At 45.8% G+C, this 27895-nt stretch overlaps 1 protein-coding gene across 1 annotated transcript; it reads left to right on the top strand.

Annotated features, from left to right (window-relative positions):
* Window positions 1-413: 413 nt before the first annotated feature.
* Window positions 414-15175, top strand: ENDOD1 (endonuclease domain containing 1). The gene is made up of 2 exons (XM_083170104.1): window positions 414-952; window positions 9098-15175. Exons 1-2 carry the CDS (start codon window positions 659-661, stop codon window positions 10154-10156), a joined length of 1353 nt encoding a protein of 450 aa, XP_083026230.1. The 5' UTR covers window positions 414-658; the 3' UTR covers window positions 10157-15175.
* Window positions 15176-27895: the final 12720 nt, after the last annotated feature.

Genomic DNA, 27895 nt, shown 5'->3' with positions numbered 1-27895 from the left:
TGGGTAGTGTGGCACAGGCTGCACATGATACGGGAAGTATGGCACAGCAGCCTGCAGATGACATGGGCAGTGTGGCACAGGCTGCAGGTGACATGGGTAGTGTGGCACAGGCTGCAGAAGATATAAATAATGTGGCACAGATGTAGATGATATGGGTAGTGTGGCACAGGTGCAGATAATATGGGTAGTGTGGCACAGGCTGCAAAAGAGGTGGGCAGTGTGGACGCGTGCCCAGTGGCACAGCCTGCAGATGACATGGGTAGTGTGGCACAGGCTGCAGGTGATATAGGTAGTGTGGCACAGATAATATGGGTAGTGTGGCACAGCCAGGCTGCAGAAGAGGTGGGTAGTGTGGCACACACGCAGGCCCCCTGGCACAGCATGCAGATGACATGGGCAGTGTGCTATAGGTTGCAGACGGCCGGCTAGTGAGCGAGCGCTGGAGAGGGATCTCCCCGCCCCCTGCAGCAGCACCACAGTCCGGGCTGAGTGTGGGAGGGGATCGGGCAGCAGCTGGATCACATTCCTCCCTCACTCGCACCCGCCCAGCAGCAGCGCAGCATTCCTCCTGCCCCTCGCCCAGCAGCAGCCGCACATCCCCGGCCGGCCAGGTGTATAGTCAGTGCGAGCAGCAGCAGTGCGGGGACCCGGGGCAGAGATGACGGCGGCGGCGGCGGTGCTCCTGTGGCTGGCTGCGCTGCCCTGTGTGCTGCACGCCCGGCTGCTGCAGGACGCTGAGGACGGCTATGCCGAGTGCAATGACTTCTTCTACCAGGGCAGCCCTCCCGAGGGCTTCAGCCACCCGGCCCATGCCAGGCTCTGCCAGAGGCACCGGGGAGAGGCCAGCTTCGCCACCCTGTACAGCACCGAGCACCGGATCCCGGTCTACTCTGCATTCAGATACCGGGAGGGGGCAACCGGGGGAGAGGATGACTGGCTGCTGGAGCCGCAGGTACGTGCCTCATCCATGCTGCTCATACAGGGGAACAATGGGGGGAGACCCAGATGCTGTTCATGTACTATGCTGTAACGATCATTGCACTCTGCAGATGCCTGCAACTCTGTGTGTGTGTGTGTGTGTGTATATATATATATATATATATCATAGCACTATTGTTGTCTGATTACTATATCAGCTATACAATGCTCCCATTATTATGTGTATGTATATTGCAATTGCACCTTGTGTACTATTGCAGGGAATTGCATTATAATATTGGCAATATATTGTCAGTTTTGTCGGCATTTAGTAATATTGTTATAATAATATTGACCTGCACATTGCATGCACCACAGGGATTTGGGCCCCAGTCAGTGTTGTGGAATGTTAGTGCCTCATTCCCAGTGGCTGATGGCTGATGCTGTCCTATGATCTAATTTGATACTATTTCATATGATAGATATTAGGTGAGTGTGTGTATATAATATATATAAATGGTAGCCTGGCATATATACATGCCCAGTGCCGCTGCAGACATGGCCCCCCTCCTTTTGTGAGTGCGTTTGGGCAGCGTGAGATCACAGATGGACGTGGGTGGTGAGGATCCCTATGCCCGCATCCTGTTATACAGGGCATGCACACTGAGATCACTATTACACATCTGGGGCTGAGATCACCTTCCAGGGACTGTGGCGTAACGTGAGATAAATGGCATTGGGGGGGGGGGGGGGGGGGGCACGCCTTTGCTCTGTTTATGGAAATCCAGAGGACCGTTGTGCTGAGTGGCTTTGATGTGCGGCATGATGTTGTGACAACCACAAATAAAACCCTGATGCATCAGCTGAAAAGAATGAAGGGCCTGTGTCTGCCGTCTCAGATCCGCCTGACGTCAGCTGCGAACAAGAGGCATACTGTCACCAGGACCTTACCTCCTGCTGGATCTGCGGCCGGAGCATCCTACCAATCCTGTTCTCCCATTGTGTCACTGGTGATCCATCGGTTTACACAGCAGAACAACAGATACTAGTGGCAGAATGAGCTGCGTTGCTTTGTAAGAAAACAAACACAAAAACCATTTCTTTGTCATCTTAAGCCTATAGAAGCCGGATGAGATGACAGATATTTGCCGACAGATCCTTAGGAATGGGCTAATGGATGGTTTGTAGTGAAACAGTCCTGACGTTAGTCCCCATCCATCCCAGGAGTGTGCTGTTAGCAGGTAATTGCCCTGACTGTGGTCATTAGATGATGTCACCACTTATGTCTGAATCACTTTGCTAGCACGAGCTCTCGCTGCTGGATCTGGGAGCAGACAAAGGCCGCAGCTGACTGCTTCTTTATAAGAGCACTTCCAGGCATAGACCTCCATATACACAGGGCCCAGGACTTAAGTGCCGCACAGCGTGCAGGTTCAAAATCGCAGTAGAGGGGGTTGGTGTGAAGAAAGAAAAAGGTCTGCGTTTACATGTGTCGACCTTTTAACAAGATACCGCCCATGCTATGTGTGGGTGTGACTCATCCTAGGCCCAGGCGTTAGCTCATTCTGGGGCAGATTTATTAAGCCTGGTGAAGTGCTAAAGCAGCCAATCAGCTCATAACTGCCACTTTTCAAATTCAGTCTGTACCATGGCAGTTAGGAGTTAGTTGGCTGCTGCATTATCCCCGACCACTTTATCACTTCACCAGGCCCCAGCGGGCTGCATTAGCTCAGCGGCAGAGACACTCTCCTGGCCTCATTGACTCTTCTCCAACCTCATTGACTCTCTCTCCCCCCCCTGCAACCCGCCCTGACCTCCATGCTGGCCCTCCGTACAGGAAGATGGCGCCTCAAATGGCTGCCTAGGAACTGTGTACTCAGCCATATGTAACCCTGTGTCTCCCGTGTGATAACTGTAGTGTCTACCTGGCTGCTGCAATGACCAGTAGCGCCGCTGATGGCAGCCTAGGCGCTGTGCAGCTCGGCAGGTATATGTTCCCTGTGTGGTAACTGTACTGTCCCTGCTTATGTCGCTACCTCCCTGGCTGCTGCAATGACCACTGGCGCCGCTGATGGCTGCCTAGGCACTGTGCAGCTTGGTGGGTATGTGCTCCCTGTGTGAAAACTACTATCTCTATTTGTATTGTTACCTACCTGGCTCTCGCAGTGACCAGTGGCGCCGCTGATGGCTGCCTAGGCACTGTGAAGCACAGCGGGTATGTGTTCCCCATATGTAATGTCTTAATGTAATGTGTCCCCCCCCCCCCCTCCTCCCTCCCTGGTTGATGCTGCACTGTAATCCGCAAAAAATTCCTCGTGTGCGCAAGCATACATGGCTAATAAAGTTGATTCTATTCTCTTCTATTAATAAATCTGCCCCTAAGTCCCCCCATACAATGTGCGATTTGCATCCGAGTTCACCGGATTCCGGCAGATCTGGCCATGAAATTGGCCCAAATAGCTGGAAATTATATGCACTGCATATAAGGTCTTCCGGGTCGGACCCCCACCTGGTGGCTGGGAGTGGGCATTGTGTGCGATACATCCGAAGGGGAGAAGTCACATGGTGTATGGGGGCCTTAAGTCCCTGCAACAACCTGACACTGCAACTCTCCTATGTAATAACAATAATGCAATCGCTGGTTTCCGTAAAGGCTGCATTCGCCTTTACATTGTTACAATACAGCACGATGCGTTTTTATTAATCCATTAAAAGTCCAATCACAACTAAACAACTTCAAATAAATGTTCTGATGAGTGCTTGCAGCACAAATGCGTGTTTGCAATTTGGAATGCCTTGTCCCCATCCTCTAACACCAGGGGTCTGCTGTTCTTTGTCCCATCTCTCAGCTGACCACAGATCAGAAGTGACAGTAAGATGTAAACAAGGCCACACGCTCCTAGGAACTGCCGGATACATCATTGGCGTCCTACTGTAGCTGCACCCCCATGTGGAACTTGCTTGTTCATGACTCTTACAAATTTGTCGGGTTTGTTTGATATTATAAGGATATGTATATGTGTGTGTGTGTGTGCTGTCTGCACAGTACAACAGACAGCAGCGGAGTCTGTATGCACCCTCCGCCCAACATCCATGTTGACTGCAGGATGCTGCGGTCCGGAGGTTGGGCTTCCTCCATTGCTGTAAACAGGAGCCGGGTCGGATGACCTGGCATATCCATTTACACTGCCCTCTACCCAGGTGCTGCCCGTGTTCTACCCTGGTCAGGAGCTGGATAGAAGTCCTGTGTAAAGGGACACAGTTTAACCACTTTTACATCGCCGCTGACCCAGGTCCACGAGGGGAAAACCCAGGTTTTTCGGCAGTGTACAAGGAGAATAGATGACTTATATTCCTGTCCATAAGAGCTTCTACATGGAGACAAGAAACGCTAGCTGGCACAGTGCGCCAGGCAACTACTGCAAAGGTATAAGAACACCCAAACCCGGGGCGGTGTCCCCATGTATTGTACCCTTTAACTGTCCTATTACAGGCTGTGTTTGAAAATGACAGCTGATTGGCTGGTACTTTATGTCCCTCCATGTGACCTATTGCTTAGAGGCGGCTGAACATCATTTTCTGGACATTAATGAGTTAACTTCTTACCCCTGTTTCAGTTGGCCGCTTGTTTATTTTCGGACCTACCAAGGTGGAGCCAGCTAACGATCTGCAGTAACTATCATTTCCCCACCCATCAGTGCGGGGTATTGTACAATAATGCTCTGTGACTCCATTTGTGCAGGCTGATGCTATGGTGAGATGCTCAGTGCTGAGGTTAGGGGAACCTCTGTATTAGCAGCAATACAAATGTTCTGGTGGCCTGATTACATGGCCTGGTATTTGGCAGTGTTATATAAGCAGCATTACTTCCACCCTCCTCTCTCTCATACGCTCTGACATTCAGCTGCTGATTAATAGGCTGCACAATGAGTTTTCTATGGTGATTATTGGAGCCTTGGTTCAGTTCTCTCCCTCAGTCCTGCTCTGCCGCATTCCTTCTGTTACACAATGTGACTCCACCCGGATGGCTGGAGGACGGGAGCGCACCTCACCCTGGGGATGCAGAAGTCTCCTATTACTGGACAAGTATAGTCAGCACCCCATACAGCTCTTTTACCCCCCCCCCCCCCTCCTCTTCCTTCATTGCCAAGAACTATCTTTCTTTTCCTTCTTTTTCAAGAAGAGTTAACTTGTAGCTCGGCGTACTCTGGGGGATTATTCAGACCCATTTGCATCGGGCACAATTCGGTCCCCTGCCCGATGGTGGGGGTCTGCACATGTGCAAACCCCCTCTGCGCACTCGCCGAGGCGTTTGGTCAGTGAGGGGAGTGGGCTGGAGCAGGGTAACACCCAGCGTTGTATGGCATAAGCAGCTTAGCAAACCGGTCTGAATCAGGCCGTCAGTAATTGGAATGTGTCATTTGGTGGCCTCCTTCCATTACCCACCCCAAAAATGGTTCTCTCCTCTCCTCTCATCACATACTACAATACGTCAGGTCTTCAGGGTATCCATGTGTGGAAACGGGTGGGATAATTAATAATCCAGCCAAATAGATAAACTCCACAGTAAATGATAAAAGAAATCCAGATAACATGGCCTGTTGGAGGGGAACCTGAGAATTGACGATTAGAGTCACTGCTCTAGATGATGGCGAAGGCCATTTTTGATCTTTTTAGTACGCTCCAGCCAGGGTCTAACTTTTTCATAGTACAACTTCCAGTCAGGGGAAAGCAATCTCCTTACTCATTAGTCCATGGGTCTTCAAACTGCGGCCCTCCAGATGTTGTGAAACTACAAATCCCAGCATGCCTTGCCACAGTTTTGCTATAAGGGAGTGTTAAAACTGTGGCAAGGCATGCTGGGATTTATAGTTTCACAACATCTGGAGGGCCACAGTTTGAAGACCCATGCATTAGTCCTATGGCTACCTGGGACATTTTTTCAGTCTCCATCGTTAAAGCCCATAAAATGAATTGCTTAAGGTAATACAATGCGATTTGACGTGGTTTGGTTCAATTCATCTCCTGGCAGAGAGATGACAAAACCACATCCGTATTCTACAGCCTTTATTTAAATTAAAAAGGCTTGCCCAGTATCCACAAAGCAATTAATGTCTCTTGCCGTTAAACCCTATGGGGGGTATTCATCTACTGAAGTTCATGTGCGGACTATAGTTTGGAGTTGCGTGTATGGGGGATATAACTGCAATATAACTGTAGCAGAGGAGAACATGATGCATTATGTCACAAAGCAAATTCTTTCTCTCATGAGATTCATTCCCGGACTTACCTCCGAACTACGGGCAAAAGGGAAACCCACCCGACTATCCGGAAAATGCTAGTGGCAGTTGGCTTCTATGCGTTTGTCACGACTCCACCATTTGAACAAAAGAAACGAAGACGTGAATTGTTCTAACGTTCATAATTGGGTCATGATTTAAAATCTAATTACAGCTGGAAGGATGTGTAATTGCTTTCCAAGTAAGCGTATTGTGTGACAATTAAATATTAGTTTTAGTACAGTTACTGTTCTATCATAAAAGTAGTCTGCAATTGTCACGTTGGGGTCCATCGTATTAATGCTGAAAACGGCACCCTTCACAGGGCCGAATTAGCCGAAAATTGCTCGCACCCCTATGCTGTATTTAAATAAGGGGGAGATTTATCATAGTTTGGGGAGAGATAAAGTACCAACCAAGCAGCTCATAACTTGCATTTTACAGCTGTGGAGCAGTTATATCAAGCAGCCCACAGCAACCAATCGGCATTGCGGTAGCGTTTTATAAGACAATCGGTAGAAACTGATCGTTGCCATGGGCAACTTCTATACTGGCTCACATCTCCAATCGTTTCACTGATTGATCCGTCTGCCACACAGTGCAGTTAGCAGCTGATTGGTTGGTACTTTCTCTCACCTACAGGTTTTTTTTTGTTTTTTTAAGTAGTAAATTTACTATAGATTCTAAAAAGAAGGGGTGATTCCCATAACAACCAATCAGATTCTGTCCATCATTTCTTTTTTGCAGCTTTGAAAATATTAGATAGAATTGGGCTTTTCCCTATAATAATAATAAACCCACAAGACCATTGTACAAATGACACGTTCGCCATTTCTGCACTTCTTGGAATTTCCATTCACTTCGAGCTCCAGCGATTTCCCAGAACACAAACCAGAAACGTTATCAGACAACAACATGCGTCCACCACAGCCGCAGTGTTTCAGTCCTCTAATACCAGATCTCCTGTCTGGGGCCTGAAAAGCAGGAATTTATTATTTTCCTGGATCAATACCTGCGCTCACCACCAGCTGCTGACATGTCTCTGAGAATATTGGAGACTTGCATTTCAGAGCATCGGCTCATTGTGCTAAATGGACATCCGCCATCCTATCCTGCTAATGCACTTGCTGTTCCTGCCTTCTAGATGCTGCACGCACATTTCATGTCCATTTCTCTGCTTAAGGCTGATATTGACCCTTCTATCACTCAGGACAGCATTTAAGTGCATATTTCAAGGTCATTCGCAAAGGACGAGAGGAGTGATCTGGGGAGTTTTATGTGGTTTGAAGTGATGGCCTCAGGCAGGGGGAATGTGCGTTCTGCCTGCCTAATTCTCTGACTAGCCTTCATTTCTAAAGCATTTGCATCTTTATAAGACATACAGTAGGATGTAATGGTACCTATGCTTGGAGGTAACCAGTAAGAGGGCCAACAGGATAGATCAGGGCTGGGCAACACCGGCCCTCCAGATGTTAGTGAACTACACATCCCAGCATGCCTTGCATCAGTTTCAGCATGGCCACATAGCAAAACTAATGCAAAGCATCCTGGGATGTGTAGTTCACTAACATCTGGAGGGCCGGTGTTGCCCAGCCCTGGGATAGATAGTAGTTACAGCCAGTCACATGGTAGCAATGGGTTGTAGGTAAATACAGTAGGTTGCATTTTCATTAGTGATCATTCTAGCACCATTCAGTTTCAGTGCCTCTTTTGTGCCTAAGGTGTCAGTCTCTGCTGTGTCGCTTCTAGCACAGTCTGGTCTGTATGTCTCTTCTGAAATACAGGCCAGACTATGCTGGAAGCACCACAGCAGAGAGTGACTCCCCAGACAGGAAAGAGGAACTGCATGGATTTTCAAAGGTGCAGGATGCTAGAATGAACATTATATATTGGTTCAGCACAAAATGGCTACCTACAAACAAAGACCTTTGTATCAGGGTTGGGGAACCTTTGGCTCTCCAGCTGTTGTTGAACCATCCCAGCATGCTTTGCAACAGTTTTAACATGGGCAAATAGCAAAACTGAAGCAGGGCATGCTGGGATGTGTAGTTCAACAATGGCTGGAGGGCCGAAGGTTAACCATTCCTGCTTTGTATATTTATGACTTGTGCTCCTTGTAGGGAGTTAATTAAAAAAATGAATGTAAAATATTTGCTGCAAGTATTATTTTGGTTTGCATTGCAGTACATAATTTGGTTTGCATTGCTATTTTGAATCTTAAAAATAGTATACCGTTTTGCTAGTTATTTCTAGAAAAAGATGCCTATACGGCAACAAAATCTTATTTTATGCTGTTGACAGAGGTAACCCCTACGGGCGATAGGATGGAAGCCAAGTACAAGGCTGGGTTTCTGGAACCTCTATCCAGCAAACTTGCAGGGAGGGAAATGCTGTGTGAGGGACTACACCCTAAATCAGGCATGTCCAAACTGTGGCCCTCCAGATGTTTTGAAACAACAAGTCCCAGCATGCCTTGCCATAGTTTTAGCATTTCCTAATGGCAAAACTGTGGCAAGGCATGATGGGACTTGTAGTCTCACAACAGCTGCAGGGCCATAGTTTGGAAGGCACCTTTTCCATCCACACAGTTAATTTAAATAAGTTAATTGCAAGTGTTCATACAGCTGTAGATTAGAATATTTTGACCAACTGATACTGCTAATTTGAAATGAAGGGCCTGTTTCAAACGTGGCCGCTTGGTGGTTGCCCGTCTGTGACGTCATGCGTCTACATGTGCCAGGACTGAGATGTCCAGTGTTGGCATCCATAGGCATTGACATACCACTTGGAGCAGTTAACTAAATGGACATCAGCATTGCATGTGGTGACATCTGCTCCTGAAAATTGTAAATGTTTTCCTTAACGTGTACTTATGGCTTCTCTTCTTTAATCTTTTCCAGCTGGATGACCCCAAAAGCAGTTTGGATGAAGCAACAAAAGGTTCCGATGTGTCAGAGCAGATTGGAGGCCTAGGTACGAATCAGGCCCTAGAGGAGGACTATGCCTCATCAGATTACCAGCCAGGTCCTCTCTTCCATAGGGTTCCATCACTTCTTACCAATGCAGTGCCGCTGTCCGAGAACGTTAAGGAGAAATGGGCAAAGGACGTGGATCATATCATTGAGAGGTTGCTACCTCATTGTGGGAATGGAGGTGACCTCCACCTCCTTGCTGGCGCTGTTCCATCTACTAATAAAATAAAAGACAAAGTCACCCTTCCGGAGTACCTCTGGCTGGCGGCTTGTTGTAACATCCCCGACGCCTGGTCCTTTGGGGTCATTAAGAGAACGGACGATGTAGATAGCCTAGAAGAGGTTTCTGTGGAGGAACTTGAAAACCGACTATCTGGTGGTGTAAAGTTATTCTCCAACCAGTGCGGGGGAGGAGCTTTACCTCCGAATTTGGCAACAGTATCCGAATCCTCAACCCAAACCGAGGACGAGCCCCCAGTTAAAACTCCGGGAGCATTCTCTAGATTTTTCCAGTTCCTTTTCTGCATCACCTATGAAATCGTGAAGAGCATCTTGTGCCTGGTGTGGTTCCTAGTGAAACAAATCTGTAATTTAATCTTCGGGAGACTGTACTGGATCTGGACCGCTGCCACCACCTACATCCTGGCCCTGGCCAGCGTTCTGTTGAACATTCCTTGCGACGTCCTCTATGTCCTGACAGATATTCTCTGTGGCTTTGTGCGAGTCCTTGACAATGTGTTTTCGTTTGTCTGTCTGGTGCTCCGGCTGCCCACCAGGTTTCTGTGTGACATGGCCAGTTTCCCTTACTATACAATCTGTGCCATACCAAATGTTGGCATTGACATACTAGGTGGTATCTGGGGCATCTTTGCACTGGGGCTCCAGGCTGTGTTTAGTGCTTTTGGTGGGTCATTTTCAGTGGCCTCTTTCGCAGGGAGTAGTGTTTTCCAAAGGTTCGTGGGACAGTCGGAAAGTTATGACAACTGACCGGCGTTATTACGTTACAAAAGTAAACCGTGACAATGATTGGTAGGCGAGTTTGCACTTTAGAACAAGGTGTTATGTAATTCCTGTAGGATTTATACCAGAAACCCGTTTATGTTGACCCTGTTTATCAGTGTTTCGTAAATCCACAGGAATTGTTTAGATGCCTGGACAGTGATGGCTGTTGAGTTCCTTTATATAGGAATGACTAGTTGGCTTTCAATCTCATTTAGCCGGCTTCGGTTATCTCTTACTGGTGTTGCCGATCCCACCCGTTGCGGCTGTCCACACTTAAACGCAACAGGTGGCTCCAAGATTTGGCTTGTCAGAGGTCAGTTTGAAATACACCATTAATCTGAATTGTGGGAATATTTAAATGCCAGCTATCTTCAGAATAATGGTGGTCGCATGTTGAGGTCCTCGGATTATTGTGATTTGCGCCACATTAAAAAAAGCTCTTTGTGTTTTTTTACTTTATGTTCATAAAAGGCCTCGTCTAGAAGATAAAGAACCCAAGATTACATACACTTTGCTCTTAAAGTGTACCCATCCCATAGTCTTCGTAAAGGCTGCCGTGTTGTAGCGTGATCTACGCAATGACGTTACAGACTTTTCATTCAGTAGGAATAAGTGAAGTCACAGAGGCACAAGGCGTATTGACCCTGAGACCTCAGTGATGCCGCTAGATATCACTGATGCTACACTGAATATGGTTTGGCCCTTTAAATGTTTCCTCCATGTACAGATAATGCTTTGCGCTGCCAGCCTGCTGAGCGTAACATTTCCTTTAATGAATAACTGGAATAGGAACGGGGTATGGCAGGGTAACCGCAAATAACACGCGCGAATGCTCCAGCTTCTACACAAGAGTGAACAAGAATCACCTGTAAATTGAGCAGGATTTCCACATTCCTATTCGCTATATTTCTCCAAATACTTTTTTTTGTTTTTGTTTTTTGACTTGGTTCTATTTGCACTGATTTAAATAAGATATAAAATACAGAGGCCAGTGGATGTCCAGCTGCAAATTGCTCTGCTTAGGTTAAGAAAATATCACATAACATTTGCTTTTGCCAACGTTACCATGCTTCGACAAGACATTGTGAATTTTGCTATGCACTGTTACCTTTATAACAAACTTTTTTTTTTTTTTTTTTTTGGTTCGGGTGACTGATACTCTTTTCTGAGGGGGCTGATCCTTCTAACAGTAATGACCATTCTTAGCAGAGAGTAAGGGTAAACAACCCCATTTTAATAAAGCAAATAAAATCCAAAACGAAAGATTAGACATGTATTAGTATAGTGTTCATTCTAGCACCTGCTATCTTTGAAAACCCATGCAGTTCCTCTTCCATGCCTGGGGTGTCGCTGTCTGCTGTGGTGTTTCTAGCACAGGTCTGGTTTTCATATCAGTGCTGATGTACAGACCACACTGTGCTTGAAGCACAACAGCAGACAGCGACACCCCAGGCAGGGAAGAGGAACTGCATGGGTTTTCAAAGCTAGCGGGTGCTAGAATGAACACTATTAGTACATGACCATGTTTACATGCATAGCAATGTTCCAGAGCAAAGATTGTGTTGCCTTCTCTACTTAACCATATAGTACGCAGTGCAATAGATCACTGTCCATTTGTAGTTAAGTGTCCCGGTAACCAATCCTATTCCTTTTGGGATGACATCTGCTGTTAATATCAGGAAGATTTGTCATAATTTCACTGTACAGCTTACTAGTCGTCACTACTGAATTTAAAATGAAAAATAAATTGCTTTATGCTGATAGCTGACCTTTTCCATCCAATCAAGGCATTATTATACCTCAGAGTGCAGGTAGCCATTTTGTTCCGCTGCATTAATATCAAAGTAGTAATCCCGTGTGCTAGGGAACTAGTGACATCACTACTTCATAAAGTAAATCCTGAAATTTTACGGGCTGGATATTGTGCACTGGTGATGTCATGGGGTTTCCAGCGACATCTGATGTCTGGCAAATTATAGGTGCAGTCTGGAAAAATGGCTACTTCCATTTTTAAGAATGAACAAACCCTTTAACGCTTCCCCAAGAAAATGCTTTTCAATGATCTTAAGATGAAAACATATGAATCGATTATCGGGGGGATAAAAGGACATCTGATTTCTTTCCCAGCATTTATCACATGCAGTTCGGAGAGAGATAAAGTACCAACCAATTAGCTTCTGTCTTTTTTTATTATTATTTTTAAACATGGCTGATAAAGTGACAAACCTAAGCTGATTGGTGGGTACTCTCTCAGTGGGGAAAAGCCATTTTTGAAGTCATACAATTCTCTCATGCATGTTTTACTTCAAATCAGCGTAATTATCTATACGTTGCTGGGTTTTAATTACCCCAGGGCTGCGCCATATATACATTTTGTCTGTTGCTGGGGGAACAGGTACAGTACTGAACATGTTTCTGCGGATAGTAGAGTTAATGCGGTACTATTATTAATGATCAAAAGCCTGTATATAAATGTAATTACATAACATTTGACCTGTATTTAAATATCTGCGTCCATTATTATGTTTCTCGTTAGATTATTGTGTCGCATTGGAACAAAGGGTGTTGCACATAGCGAATTACGTGGGATGTCCCGGTTGTTGATGCGGCCTTGCCCCTTGCTCACACTGTATTAAGTGTCCTTTGATGTGTATATAATGGAGCTTAGTTTGTTAGTTTTAGGTGTGTTTCTTGTTTTTACTGGGGTCCTTCAACTTTAAAGTTTCACAGAACAGTCACTTGGGTGGATCTAAGAGAATGGTGTTGGGTTGTACATTATCCCCCTGGTCCATACCGGGCCTCTGATCACCGCAGCCATTCAGTATCATCATGCAGTGAAGCAATGAGCTAATTCATTGATAATTTCCCACAAATTTCTTCTGCCAAATAATAGCAAAGTGAATCCATTAGTACAAAATGGGACATGCAGTAGGTTCAACGTAGGAATATCTTCAAATATTATCCATCATCTGCATTATATATGGGATATTTCCCTAATATAAATATAAGACTACTTTAAAGTCGTCTTAATTTAGAAAATAGGCCATTGAGTCCATTGAAATTCGAAGTGACTTTTAATACCCAGAATAACAGAAAGGTGTGCTTTATACTGGGTTATATATTGTATTATCCTTATGAACAACGAATAGATGGCATCACAAGCAAAGACCTTAAGGGGGGGGTCTTCAATTCTGGGCAAAATGTTTGCCAGACGTAAAATCAGCACTTTTCGCCCAGTTTTTTTGGGGGGGCGAAAAAACCCCTGAAAGGTAATCGGCGAAAGTGGACTCAAAAATGGGTGAAAATGCTTGAAAACGGGAGAAAATTATTGAATCCAAATTATTTCTGAGTTTTTGTCTGGCCAGGAAATTCGTCTGGTATTGAATACCCCCCCTAAGTGGTGGTTGTGTTTTTTTATTTATTTTTTATTTTGCGTTGATTAAAATTGATCCTTAATTGATTTGGCCATCCAGGGTTAGAACATACATTTACTAAAATAATAATAAAAAAATAATTTGTTAGTAAATATGTTAACCCCTGGAAGTCCAACATCGATTAAAGATCTTTTTTAATTGACCTGTAATTAATAAAAGTCGACCTTTAATAACTATACCGATAAGACGCTTTCTTTACAGATCTTTCTATAGATTTACGTAATGTCCATCACTGGGATTAAGTTACTTGTTAATGTGTTTTTCCATGTTGACGTGTGAGATCCTGCTGTTATCATGTACAGGAGTTGTGTATTACTTGTGTATTATATGGGGAGGTGACGTTTACAGGGGGAGGAGCGAGCTGTAGGTTTTTAGCTTCGGTTTTCATGTATGCGCTTGTGAAGTTTTGTTTGCTAATCAACCTGTGCAATTAAAGTCTGTGAGCTTGTTTAAATATCTCTCAGAACATATTTCTTTTCCAAATCTTGTCTTGTTTTATTTATTGAATACATTTTATGTTGTTATTTATAAATGGGTCCGGATGATAGATCTTTTTCTGACTTTAAAATCAACGTGGACACCATTTGGCAACGGTAAAATAAATGAGCCATGTGTCACATTATTGGTGGTCTGAGTCGACAGGTGTTAACATTGACACAAACAATGAGAAAAACTCATGCTGTCCTTTTTGTGTGTCAACCTTTTCCATGGCTATCTTTTACTTGTGTCGACTTAGTACATGTCGACTGTTTCTCAATGTCAATTTTTTTTTGTTTTTCTCCACACCCGCGGCAGAACCTAGAAACGAATAGTACTGCTTTGTCTGTGTGCTGCTTTATAAAGCTGGACTAAGTGCTCTGGTGATTGATCCTGACTGGACGCTAACCATTTGCCTGTTTCATCAATATACTGTCCGATCTGGTCTGTACTCAAGCCTCTATTTAATATAAGTGCAGCCCAGACAAATAATCACCTAGACACACGTTGTGTCCATGTTTTGACATTTCTGTATCTATGTTTTTGTGGTGTTTTATTTTTCTCTTTCTTGAAGGGTATCCCGTCCCTACCTACACGCTAATGGTGGCAGCCATTTTGTGGGCTGAAGCCAATTCAAAAACTTGTGACCTCCAATAAGAAATGAGGCACTGTCCGTTTCACGCCTCCGATGTGCCGCTGGCTACTGGTCTGTTCATAGGCTGCGTTCTTGGTTCGGCAGACAAAATGGCTGCATTCGTATTGGTGAAGGATCCAATCTGGTTGCCATAGTTCCATACGCTTTGTCGATTGCCAAACGGCTGTACTGAGAGACCAGCCCATTGTATGATGTTGCTTATGTGACGCTAGCGATTGAGCAATATAATAGCATTCACTTTTCAGCCATCTTGTAGGGAGAATCTCCATGGCGCCTATGCTTCCCGGCAATAACGTAGGGAACACGTCAGTGACTGGTATGCTTGTGCCTCTCGTGCAATCTGTTATGTGACCACTTTCTTATGGCATCTATGTAAACTACATTCTACTGTTTTCATATGTATGATTACAAGGAAATAAAATTAAGACATTATCATCACTTTTTGTAATGGCATTTAAACTTACCAGTACAACCGCCAATTATGGTATCTCACCGGAAAGCTGCACTTGGCATGGCATAGCCCAAGTCCTGACTTATAACCTTGGGATGACTGTGGCTACAGCAGTATTCCTGGTTCCTGCTGGGTAACCCACGAGGACAGTCAGGTGCTGTTATTGTGCACAGGACAGCTAAACCATATTGCAGTTGGCTGTGGAGTTATACAGTCCGTCTGCACTCTCCTACAGAGGGAGACAATGGGGGGTATTCAATGTGGGATTCCCACAGTTGGAATCCTGGGCAACTTGACAGTCGGAATTCAATGTTCTGCCTGTGAGTGCCGAAAAGGGGGCGTGTCAGCTAAACCGGCTGTGGATTGGTTTAAACGTCTGATCGCTTTTGCCGAAATCTGCCTTCAATACTGTTGGAAACGGCAACATTGAATAGGTGTCAGGCCAGAAAGAGCACTCCGCATTGAATACCCCCCCATTGTGTGTCTCCAGGCCACCTAGATGTACAAGCCTCTGCGTACGTGAACTGCCTGCAAGCTCCTGCGATCATAAGGGGGTTAAAAACGGGAGCGGCCACACACTCCAGTCGCTGGCAATATGGTCGCTCAGAGTGTATAGATCTGCGCTCTGTCACCTGTCTCTTTCTTTGACTGACTGAGTCATTAGGAATTAGGAGTATTTGAAATATATGTATCAAATATTTTAAGTAAGCTTAAAAATTCCTTAGATCAACAGCTTTTACCATCTGTTTAAATGAGATGATGCAGGAGGTGTTGGAAGGCCATAAATGTCTACTGTATAGTATAATGAAGCACTGTGTCAAGCAGAGGTGGATTAAGACCTCTGGGGACCCTAAGCAAGATATCAATTCAGGGCCGCTCTCCCTCAAACATTCCTTAGCATTAAATATTCCATACTTTACTTACACCCCTTACATTATTTGTTGTTTTTCCTCCTTATAGTCTATATGCACCATGTCCCATTGCCTCTAAATGTACATACAATATATATTATATTTCAGCTGTGCACCAGCTAGGTGATTTGGCAAACATAGACCATTGGTAGATCTCGAGGAGCGGTTTAGCCGCAGCAATTATTATAATTTTATTTATAAGGCACCACAAGTGTTTTGCAGCGCCGTACAAAGGAACAGTACAGGGAGACCAAACCTACAGTAACGGTAAAATGAATGCCACAGTTCAATACACCTTACAGCTTAGAAGAAAGTAGTGAGGACGTGATCAACATACTACTAGGGGCTAGTGGTCAAAGATGGACACTGAGTGTTCGAGTATGAAGAGCGAGTGCAAATAGCACAAGTGATTATAAACTTCTAGGTTGAGGGGTTGTGTGAGCTTTGCATAGTTCAGTTAGGTAGTGAAACAGGCTAGACATGTAGGTCATTTAAATAAGGGGAGTGTCAGGGAGGGGTTAATCGGACATTTTGTGAGATGCACTAGAAGATTCCATCTCTTTCTCTGGAATTTTCCCTCCCTCCCTAAGTCACCTTTTTGTCCCCACCCGTTTTTTCTTTTTCTTTGCCGGTTGGGGTTTGTCAACCTATATTTGTGGCGGGAAAGAACGGCAGTAACAGTGGCTTTTGCGCTGCTGTTTTTAGGGTGCGCTCTTTCCCCAATACATTGTATACAGTGGCTTTCCTACCGGGGGTCATTGGGGTTTGGCTGTCTGGCCGGCTCTATTATGGTGTATTGGGGAGAGAGTTGGAGACCCGGCATTTGTTGGCGTTGCCAATAAATGAGAGTACCATGTCGTTGACATGAGTGTCAGCGTTAAGTCGTAAGGTCATTGTGGGTCTGGCCGTTCTTTCTTATTGCCACCATATTTAGTTTAAAGATTTAAATTAAATTCCGGTTCACCAATTTTAAAAGGCATTTCAGTTGTCCGTGTGGTTATTTCTAGTTATAATTGTTAATTAGTGTTTTAAGATTATTATGCAATGATGTCACACAGCACACCTCTACCAATAGAAAGTTTATGGGAGAGCTGTGAGTGAAATTTGAAGAGAAGAGGGCTTAGACGACAGGAGGGAAGAGGGCCCTTCTCTGAGGAGCTTACAATCTAGTAGGAAGGGGCAACAGACAGATTACATGAGGTGCAAGCAGGTGAGCGGCGGGTTGAGGGCAGGATGTAAGCAAACAGATGGTCAAAGCGCATGGCAAGGGTCTGAGGACGGGTATGGGTCTCGACCAACTACGTCGACAAGCATTGGATGGACACCACTAGGTTGACACACAGCAAGGTCGACATGGGTTTTTTTCACTGTTTTTGACCCAAATGTCAACAAGGTCGACATGGACACAGTTTGAAGTGCACCGCATCCCCTCCCATTGCTCGTTTCCCACCACGCCCTATTGGATGGTAGGGCATGTAATACCACCTGTCGGCTCAAAAAAAAAACAGTGAAAAACCCCATGTCCACCTTTTGACTGTTGACCTAGCCCGTGTCGACCTAATGACCTGTTGACATTGGCCCATGTCGACCTAAATCCATGTCGACCTTGCTGCTTGTTGACCTAGTGGTGTTGACCCAATGCTTGTGGACCTAGTTGGTGTAGACCTAATGACCGTATCCCTAGAGCAGTGGTTCCCAACCTTTTTTATCTCCCGCACCCCATGATTTAGACTTTTAATTTTTGAGTACCCCTCATCTCAATTTGAAATATCCACAGTACTTACGAGTGTAGTGGAATTGAGCAATATGCGTGTACTAATGCGTGTCCTTATATTAAGGAGTAGTGGAGGAGTAGTATGCAGTCAGGAATCCTCTGTCTGGCCGCTGGCTGTGTACTGTCATCGGGGCTCCCACTAATGCCTGTAGGATTAATGCCACTGCTTTCTTGACACCTGACACGGGGCAGATGATTGCTGATGTTTGAGGGCAGCGTAGGTAGCTCCTAGTGGATTGCTGGTCAGGCACTAATGACGCTGCAGACAGAACCAAAAGTGACACAACGTGGTTCGTCTCCATAGCAATGGGAGTCTTCTGCCGTCATCAAAAGACTTTTCCTTCTTCCGCCATTACCAATGTTGTTTTCAAGTACTCCCAACTGGTCTCCAGAGTACCCTTAGGGGTACTAGTACCCCAGGTTGGAAACCACTGCCCTAAAGGACAAGCCTCAGGGCTATACATCTGTAGGGTATGCAGTGATGTTTGTTTTGTTTAGTAGCTACTTACAGGAGCAATTGCCATCCATGCTAATGAGCCTAGTTGGACCGGCAAATTCTCACCAAAACAATAGCTATTTCCAATGTTGTCCTGCATTGCTTCATGCAGAAAATAACCCTGGCAATGAACTACAGACTGAAATCCACAAGCATTTGGCACTATCTTGGCCTCTAGCACTGTGTAGAAAATAGATTCTTGATTCCCAAGCGGTTACATACATCATGAAGACATACCATGGGACACTCTCTCTCTCGTCTGTCAGTCTTTACGTCCATATTTAGAAATGTTTAAAAATGCCATAAAAGACGTTTACACTACTGTTTGCTCTGTGTCAAGTGTATAAAGTGCAGATCGTCTGCCAGACGTTGTGCAGACACCTATAGATCATATACTGTACATACTGTATATACTTTACAGTGCGATATGTAAACGCCATTTCTTAATTCTCTTTTGTTTCAGAAGAACACATTAATATGATCCAGGCCACAGAATGCTGGCACCCACTTCTGCTCTAGGTCAGGGGTAGAGCATTCTATATAGCAGAGGTCCCATAATCCATGGTGCATTTTATATCCTGGGGTCCACTACATGCAGTTGTGGACCTAGTGGGCTCCTATGGAATCGACAAATCCATACATGGCAGGGGAGGGGTATATGAGCAGGAAGACCGATCCTAAGCTGTAATCTCCCGGTGACCCCTCCGCCACCACCAGCCCCCCCCCCTGTACCTCTGTATTGTTGAAGGTGCCAGTAGTATTTAACATTCCAGTAAAACATTCAATATTGACTTTGGTCGGTCAATCTCTGTTACATGTCAACAAGACAGCTAAGTGTGATTGTGAAACATAATAATGTACAGTAAGTCTGGCGGTGACGCCTGGAAATTATTCCTCTCCTCGCCATGGTTTGAGTCCTCTTGCCAACTCTGATTCACCCTAATCGGGAGCGCTGTAATACAATCACACAGCCCCTACCACCATGGATGCAGACGTGACGCCTGAACTTTAGCAGGTGGAAAGCATTGCTGGTAGGTTTGGTAGGAACATTACATACTGTATTGCAATTTATATATTTTAAAAAATAACGGTACTTGTTTCCTAGCACGGCGGCCAGGATATTCAGTCGTATGGCATTGTATTCAATTTAAAATTGTATACCATTGTATATGGCATACAATGCAATGCGATGCGATTTTTAAATTGTATAAGCACCCTAATGGGTTTTTTCAATGGTAAATGGGCCCCCTATACGATTTTGATTGTATAAGCACCTTAATAGGTGCTTACTAATGTTAATGCACCCCCACGCCACCGCCACTATCAACGACAACCCGAAGCGTGGTGATATATTTATCTTATATACATTTAACATTGAAAACATCCCATTAGGGTGCTTATACAATTTAAAATCGTATACCATTGTATATGCCATACAATGGCATACAATTCGATGGTATACAATTTAAAATTGTATAACATCGGCTAACATTGCATCGCATACCATCGTATGCCTTATGGTATGCGATGCAATGGGCGCCGTGCTAGCAAACAAGTACCAAAATAAATTAGTAAAAAAAAAAACTTTTTATTTGTTATTTGCAAGAGCAGAATTCTAATCGGCACCAGCATCTGTTACCCACAGCGGTGGTCTCCCGGGCACATAACATAGACTATATCCCCACCGTTGGACATAGCCCAGGGTTAGGACACAGACTGCAGCAAATGATGCAAAATGTGATTGGGGCACTACAGCGAGTGAATGGGCCCATACAAACCAGAACAGACATTTCCTTAATTCATACAGTCAATTTGCTCTGCCCTATGACACTTTGGAACCCTACTGACATTCTGGGCAAAATGTAATAAGATTAGAGATCATGGCCAATCCTGGGAACAGTTTACTTTTTATATGTGTGTTGTGTCATTTATTGGGATATTGGTTCTGTAGTGGGGACCATTAATGTCCCGCATGCTGGGACTTGTTGTTCTCCAATTCCAGAATGCAGGGAAGGCTTACTGGGGCTTGAAGCTGGGTCAGCCCTGGGCTGGGAAACCCTTTTATTTGGTGTGTACCCAGTTCCCCAGGGCTGACCAGCCAGGGTGTTCATGCTTTGGCCGGGAGAACTTGTGTAAAACATTTCCCCCCGGTTGTAGCATGACACCGATCGCTGTTGGAGCCAGGTGCTGGATATAAAAATATGGGGGGGGGTGTCCCTAATCTTATTAGTTGTCCCCCCTCCTGTTTTTGTAACCAGAACGGTCCAAGATCCTGGTGCTGGTTATAGAAGAAATACGGAGGACCTGATGCCTGATCAGGGGGTCTGTAATTTAAAAAATATTTAATGTCCCTGCACCCGTCAATTCACCCCAATACGTTGCAGATGTACGGAGGGGCAAAAGGTCGACATGAGTTTTTCACATTTTTATTGACCCAAATGTCAACATGGACACCGTCCTAAGTGTACCATGGATTCTCGCTACGCTTCCGGCACGGAGCCTTGCTGCGCTCGGCACGCAATAAGCGGCCCTCCAGCTGTTGTTTAACTACACATCCCAGCATGCCCTGCTACAGTTTTGCCATTTGCTCATTCTAAAACTGTAGCAGGGCATGCTGGGATGTGGTTCATCAACAGCTGGAGGGCCGAAGGTTCTACATCATCCTGAGAAATGTACCTTAATTACAATGTATTCCAGTCACCCCCTGACTAGTATTATACAGATAACCTCAGGCGGGACGGTATGAAGCTGGAGTAGAGGTAACTAGGACACACTACGTTCTGCCACGGCCTGTGTGCTGGGCTCTGCAGTGAGAGCGGGCAGTCTGGCTTCCACATGGTGGTGGCTGGGATCCAGTGTCTGCTGGGAGGAAACAGAGTGTTTTACTCATGTCCTGGTTTTGCTATTCTCTTTTTCCCAAGCAATGCGTGATGGTATTTGTTTCTGCCTCATGTATCATCATTATCTGTACACGGGGCATGCATCGCTGACCGTGTAGTATTGATCATTTTCCTAGATGGCATGGATGTGCAGGGCCGGTGTGTGGCTTCTCGGAACCGTAAGCAAAAGTTCAACATACTGCCCCCCCCCCCCCCCCCCCCCCACAACTCCCCAATGCTCACTTTCCAGCCCACAAATGAAAATGTGGATGCGGTGTCTTAGAAGTTCCAAAGCCACGTAACAAGGATGCCTTCCAAAAAGTATCCTTAATTTTGTGATAGGCCAACTCTGTGTCGCCCCGTAGATCCTGGAGCCCTACGGACTTCCAGTGGAATACAATAGCGGACAAGTACATGGTACATAAACATGGCTGCCTCAGCAGAGAATGCTGGAATAAGGATCAGTGTGGCAGAAACAGCAGGATTTGATGCCATAAACATGTAAGTCAGTGGTTCTCAACCCAAATACCCCCCAACAGTTCATGTTTTCCAGGTCACCCTGCAGGTGCACAGGTGCACTCATTACTCACTGACACATTTTAAAGATCCATAGGTGGAGCTAATTATTTCACTTGTGTGGAGACCTGGAAAACATGCACTGTTGGAGGCGACAGAAGGAAAAGCACATGAGAGAGGGCCCTGCTCGTGAGCGATTACATTCTACAGGGGAACGGCAGACAGGGTGACACAGAAGGGTAGACAATAACATGAACAGAGAGTTAAGGTGAGATTTGACTGGGTTTGGTGAAGAAGTGGATCTTGTGAGCCTGTTTGAAATTTTGTAGAGAGGTGGAGTGTGACAGGGAGAGGGAGGGAGTTCCAGAGGTAGGGAGCAGCACGTGAATAATCTTGGAGGTAGGAGTGGGAGGAAAGAAAAGTGGGTGGTGGAGCGCTAACTGTTTTTGAATATATTTATATTCTAAGGAATTATATTACGTTAAAAATATTGACCAATTGGGTATTACAATAATTGGTTTAATATATTATATCTCGAGAATTTACACATAAAACAAATACATCTAAAAAACAATATAAAAATTCAATAAGACAATAGTCACCCCTACATGGAACCCCCAATGGGAAGAGTATGGAATGTGGACCAATCTCACTTGTTCCTGGTGATACTCTCCTGTGTGATAAATAGATATACACATACACTGGAATGGCAGGTGTCCATAAACCTGACTTGGAGCTGATGGTGCTGTTCTCCCCTCGTGAGGAAAGATGGTGTGCGTCTCACGGGATGGAGGGTCTCCCCTCGTGAGGAAAGATGGTACACGTCTCACGGAATGGTGGTCAGTAGTTGGTTCCACAGTCTGGAGATGAAATAAAAAATCAGCAGCCTGAATATTGGATAGAAGTAGCAGTTTGTTGGGATACAGAACATTGCTCCAAGAGCCACTAGCTGCATTATACAGTAGAACCAGGCAACCAGCTGGAGGAGAGGACAAGAAAGGGTTTGGTGAAGAAGTGGATCTTGTGAGCCTGTTTGAAATTTTGTAGAGAGGTGGAGTGTGACAGGGAGAGGGAGGGAGTTCCAGAGGTAGGGAGCAGCACGTGAATAATCTTGGAGGTAGGAGTGGAGGAAGTAATTAGTAGACAGGAGAGACTGTGTGCATTAGCAGAGCAAAGTGGACGGTAGGAGTGTAAAAAGAGATGATGTAAGTGGGAGAGGAGTGGGTGATAACTTTTGTGAGTGTGAGAAGCTTGATTTGGTTCTGGAAGGGAAGCTTGCAGAGCTTGGTGGAAATTTACTAAAGGAAATTTGTAAAATACACTTATTTTTGACATTTACTATCCCGAAAATACGGCAATTCGTATTCGTATATTGATGTGCTATCAATACGAATACGAATTGCCGTATTTTCGGGATTGTAAATATCAAATAATAAGTGTTTTTCTGGATACAAATACACCTATTTTTACAAATTTCCTTTCGATATTTCCCCCAATGTGTTTGGTGAGGAATATAAGCCGGGTGCAGCATGAAGGAGAGATTGGAGTGGAGAGAGACATGTGTTACGGAGGTCACATAGTAGATAACAGTCTGGAGGTGATTAGTGAGTGGATGAGGGTCTTGGTAGAATCCTGAGAAGAAAGGGTCTGATTCTGGCAATACTTTTGAGATGAAATCGGCTGGTTTGTGAGAGGTGCTGAATGTGTGGTTTAAAGACAGGGCAGAGTCAAGGGATCAATCCAAGACAGAGCACTCGGTGGCTAGAGGAAATAATAATGCCATAAATGGATAATGAGATTGTGGGATGTAAGGTTGTGCGTGAGGGTGGGAAGATGATCAGCTCAGTCATAGACATGTTAATTTTAAGAAAGCGCTGGTACATCCAGGAAGAGATAGCAGACAGACAGTTGGGAGACACAAATGCGGAGAACAGGAGATGTGGTCAGAGAATGAAGGTAGATTTGAGTATCATCTGCATAGACATGATATTGGAAGTCATAAGAGCTAATGAGTTCACCTAAAGAGACATAGAGCGTGAGAAAAGGCGAGGACCAAGAACAGGACCATGGGGGGGGGCACCTACTGTTAGTGGAAGTGGGGGGGACGTGGAGACTGGAATGGGTCAAGTCAGGAGTGGGAGGAGAGAAAGGCAGTAGGGTGGTTGTCGACAATACGCTCAAGGAGTTTGGAGGCAAAAGAAAGGAGAGAGATGGGTCGGAAGTTGGAGAAGATGATTGGATCAAGGGTGGGAAGGTCTTTTCTTTTTCCCTTTATTGCACCTGTCAACCTACTGCTGTACCCCAGTGCATTCTCTCTCTCCCTACATCTTCATTCTCCCTCTCAAGGCCTAACCAGGAAATCCACACTCCCTGTATCCGCCTGCAAGCCTGTATGACTTCTTTTTTACCTCCTCTAACGTCCGGATCAGCAACAACAACAGCAAAAACTTTATTGAGTTATTAAGCGGGAGTAGTCGCAAGTAGTGTGCCCACTTTTCACATTTTATTTAGGGTGCCAGGGGTAGTAGCACGAGCAGACAGGTTCCCCCTTACGGGGAGTTAGGATAATATCCTAAAGGAGTGTTTTACAAAAATATCCTGGCATAATGTGTAATGGGCATTCATGTGTGTGGCATTATGTGAAATGGGCATTTTGGTGTGTGGCATTATGTGGAATGGGCATTATGTTGTGTGGCATTATGTGGAATGGGCATTATGGTGTGTGGCATTGTGTAAGAGGCATTATAGTTTCTAGTATGTGTGGGGGGAAATTATTAATTCTGAAGTGTATATACATAAATAAATCACCTTCTATTTCGTTTGCATTGATGCCCAGTAGGCGGTGATGGAAATGCCCAGTAGGCGTGATGGACACGCCCCTCTAATGGTGCACCCCCAATAAAATGGGCTGCGCACGCCTATGGTAGTAACTATAGTGGGCACCCAACTAATATATAAGTACCTAATCTTTCATAAAAAGGCGTAATGGCAGAGATGCCTACCCTCCAGAATGGTCGGGAGTACCAGCATTGCACAGCGAAGGGTGTGCCCACGATGGCGCAATCATGCTGACCACACCTCTAGCAATGTTTATCTCCTTGCTCCACCCTTAACCCACTCCTATTTAATCACACAAGCGGCCTCAACCCTTTGTTTACTGGAGCTGGCTGACCTCTCTGGCCTATATCACCCGCACAGGGTGCATGCCCAGTCATGCAGTATTAGGTTAGGTATGGCTGATTGCTGTATGACCTATATCACCTGCACAGCATGCAATGCCCAGTCATGCAGTATTAGGTTAGGTATGGCTGATTGCTGTATGACCCATATCACCTGCACAGCATGCAATGCCCAGTCATGCAGTATTAGGTTAGGTATGGCTGATTGCTGTATGGCCTATATCACCCGCACTGCGTGCAATGCCCGGTCGTGCAGTATTAGGTTAGGTATGGCTGATTGCTGTATGACCTATATCACCAGCACTGCGTGCAATGCCCAGTCATGCAGTATTAGGTTAGGTATGGCTGATTGCTGTATGACCTTTATCACCCGCACTGCGTGCAATGCCCAGTCATGCAGTTATTAGGTAGGTATGGCTGATTGCTGTATGGCCTATATCCCCCGCACAGCGTGCAATGCCCAGTCATACAGTATTAGGGCCCTTATTCTGGTTGGTGCGGTAATATCCGCGTGCGTTCGTGCCGCCGATGTTTTGTGTCTGCGCATGTGCAGAGGCGTCTCTGCGCATGTGCGAGCGGGGCGTACGGCCAAATCCCGCATGAAATGTGAACACTCCGACCAGGGGGTGGAGAGGGGCGTGAAGGGCTATTTGGGCTCATTACCATATGCTACGCCCCGCGTTTCATGGGCGTTCCCATGCAAACGCTGGGCGTACGTATGGTAATGCGGCCGTGACGCACGTGTAGGGGGTGGACATATGACATCGCCGGATGTCAGCTGCCCGCCCAGATCCCTGCTTTTGCACGGAAAAATGTCTGTGTGGTCTAAGGTTGTGGGAGCTGGTGGAACACTCGGTCCTGCATTCGATGGTCTGCGACCATCGAATGATGGGGGAGGTTCCCTGAGATGGAGGAGGTGTATTCCATGAAAAATACACGTGCGGTCAGTTCGGACAGCTTCTTGCCGCGTACGGACGGAGTTGGCGATCCGTATGGAAGGCGGGGTTTCGCACGCACGGTCCTGGCCGCATATTCGGATCCGGCCGCACCGATCAGAATAAGGCCTAGGTTAGGTATGGCTGATGTATGGCCTATATCCCCACACAGCGTGCAATGCCCAGTCTTACAGTATTAGGTTAGGTATGGCTGATTGCTGTATGCCCTATATCACCCGCACTGCGTGCAATGTCCAGTCATGCAGTATAAGGTTACGTACGGCTGATTGCTGTATAACCTATATCCCCCACACAGGGTGCAATGCCCAGTCATGCAGTATTAGGTTAGGTATGACTGATTGCTGTATGGCCTATATCCCCCGCACAGCGTGCAATGCCCAGTCATGCAGTATTAGGTTAGGTATGGCTGATTGCTGTATGACCCATATCACCTGCACAGCGCGCAATGCCCAGTCATGCAGTATTTGGTTAGGTATGGCTGATTGCTGTATGGCCTATATCCCCCGCACAGCGTGCAATGCCCAGTCATGCAGTATTAGGTTACGTATGGCTGATTGCTGTATGACCCATATCCCCCACACAGCATGCAATGCCCAGTCATACAGTATTAGGTTAGGTATGGCTGATTGCTGTATGGCCCATATCCCCCGCACAGCGTGCAATGCCCAGTCATACAGTATTAGGTTAGGTATGGCTGATTGCTGTATGGCCTATATCCCCCGCACAGCGTGCAATGCCCAGTCATGCAGTATTAGGTTAGGTATGGCTGAATGCTGTATGCCTATATCCCCCGCACAGCGTGCAATGCCCAGTCATGTAGTATTAGGTTAGGTATGGCTGATGTATGACCTATATCCCCTGCACAGCGTGCAATGCCCAGTCATGCAGTATTAGGTTAGGTATGGCTGATTGCTGTATGACCTATATACCCCGCACAACGTGCAATGCCCAGTCGTACAGTATTAGGTTAGGTATGGCTGATTGCTGTATGGCCTATATCCCCCGCACAGCGTGCAATGCCCAGTCATACAGTATTAGGTTAGGTATGGCTGATTGCTGTATGGCCTATATCCCAAGCACAGCGTGCAATACCCAGTCATGCAGTATTAGGTTAGGTATGGCTGATTGCTGTATGACCCATAGCCCCCGCACAGCGTGCAATGCCCAGTCATACAGTATTAGGTTAGGTATGGCTGATTGCTGTATGGCCTATATCCCCGCACAGCGTGCAATGCCCAGTCATGCAGTATTAGGTTAGGTATGGCTGATTGCTGTATGGCCTATATCCCCCGCACAGCGTGCAATGCCCAGTCATGTAGTATTAGGTTAGGTATGGCTGATGTATGACCTATTATCCCCTGCACAGCGTGCAATGCCCAGTCATGCAGTATTAGGTTAGGTATGGCTGTGCTGTATGACCTATATACCCCGCACAACGTGCAATGCCCAGTCATACAGTATTAGGTTAGGTATGGCTGTGCTGTATGGCCTATATCCCCCGCACTGCGTGCAATGCCCAGTCATACAGTATTAGGTTAGTATGGCTGTGCTGTATGGCCTATATCCCCCGCACAGCGTGCAATGCCCAGTCATGCAGTATTAGGTTAGGTATGGCTGATTGCTGTGTGACCTATATCCCCCGCACAGCGTGCAATGCCCAGTCATGCAGTATTAGGTTAGGTATGGCTGATTGCTTGTATGGCCTATATCCCCCGCCCAGCGTGCAATGCCCAGTCATACAGTATTAGGTTAGGTATGGCTGATGTATGGCCTATATCCCCCGCGCTGCGTGCAATGCCCAGTCATGCAGTATTAGGTTAGGTATGGCTGATTGCTGTATGGTCCTTGTCCTCCGCACAGCGTGCAATGCCCAGTCATACAGTATTAGATTAGGTATGGCTGATGTATGGCCTATATACCCCGCGCAGCGTGCAATGCCCAGTCATGCAGTATTAGGTTATATGGCTGATTGCTGTATGACCTATAATCACCCGCA

This window comes from Crinia signifera, chromosome 2 (assembly GCF_055691185.1).
Source record: "Crinia signifera chromosome 2, ASM5569118v1, whole genome shotgun sequence".
In the NCBI taxonomy this organism is placed as follows: Eukaryota; Metazoa; Chordata; class Amphibia; order Anura; family Myobatrachidae; genus Crinia; species Crinia signifera.
This window is presented reverse-complemented; position numbering and strand designations above follow the sequence as displayed.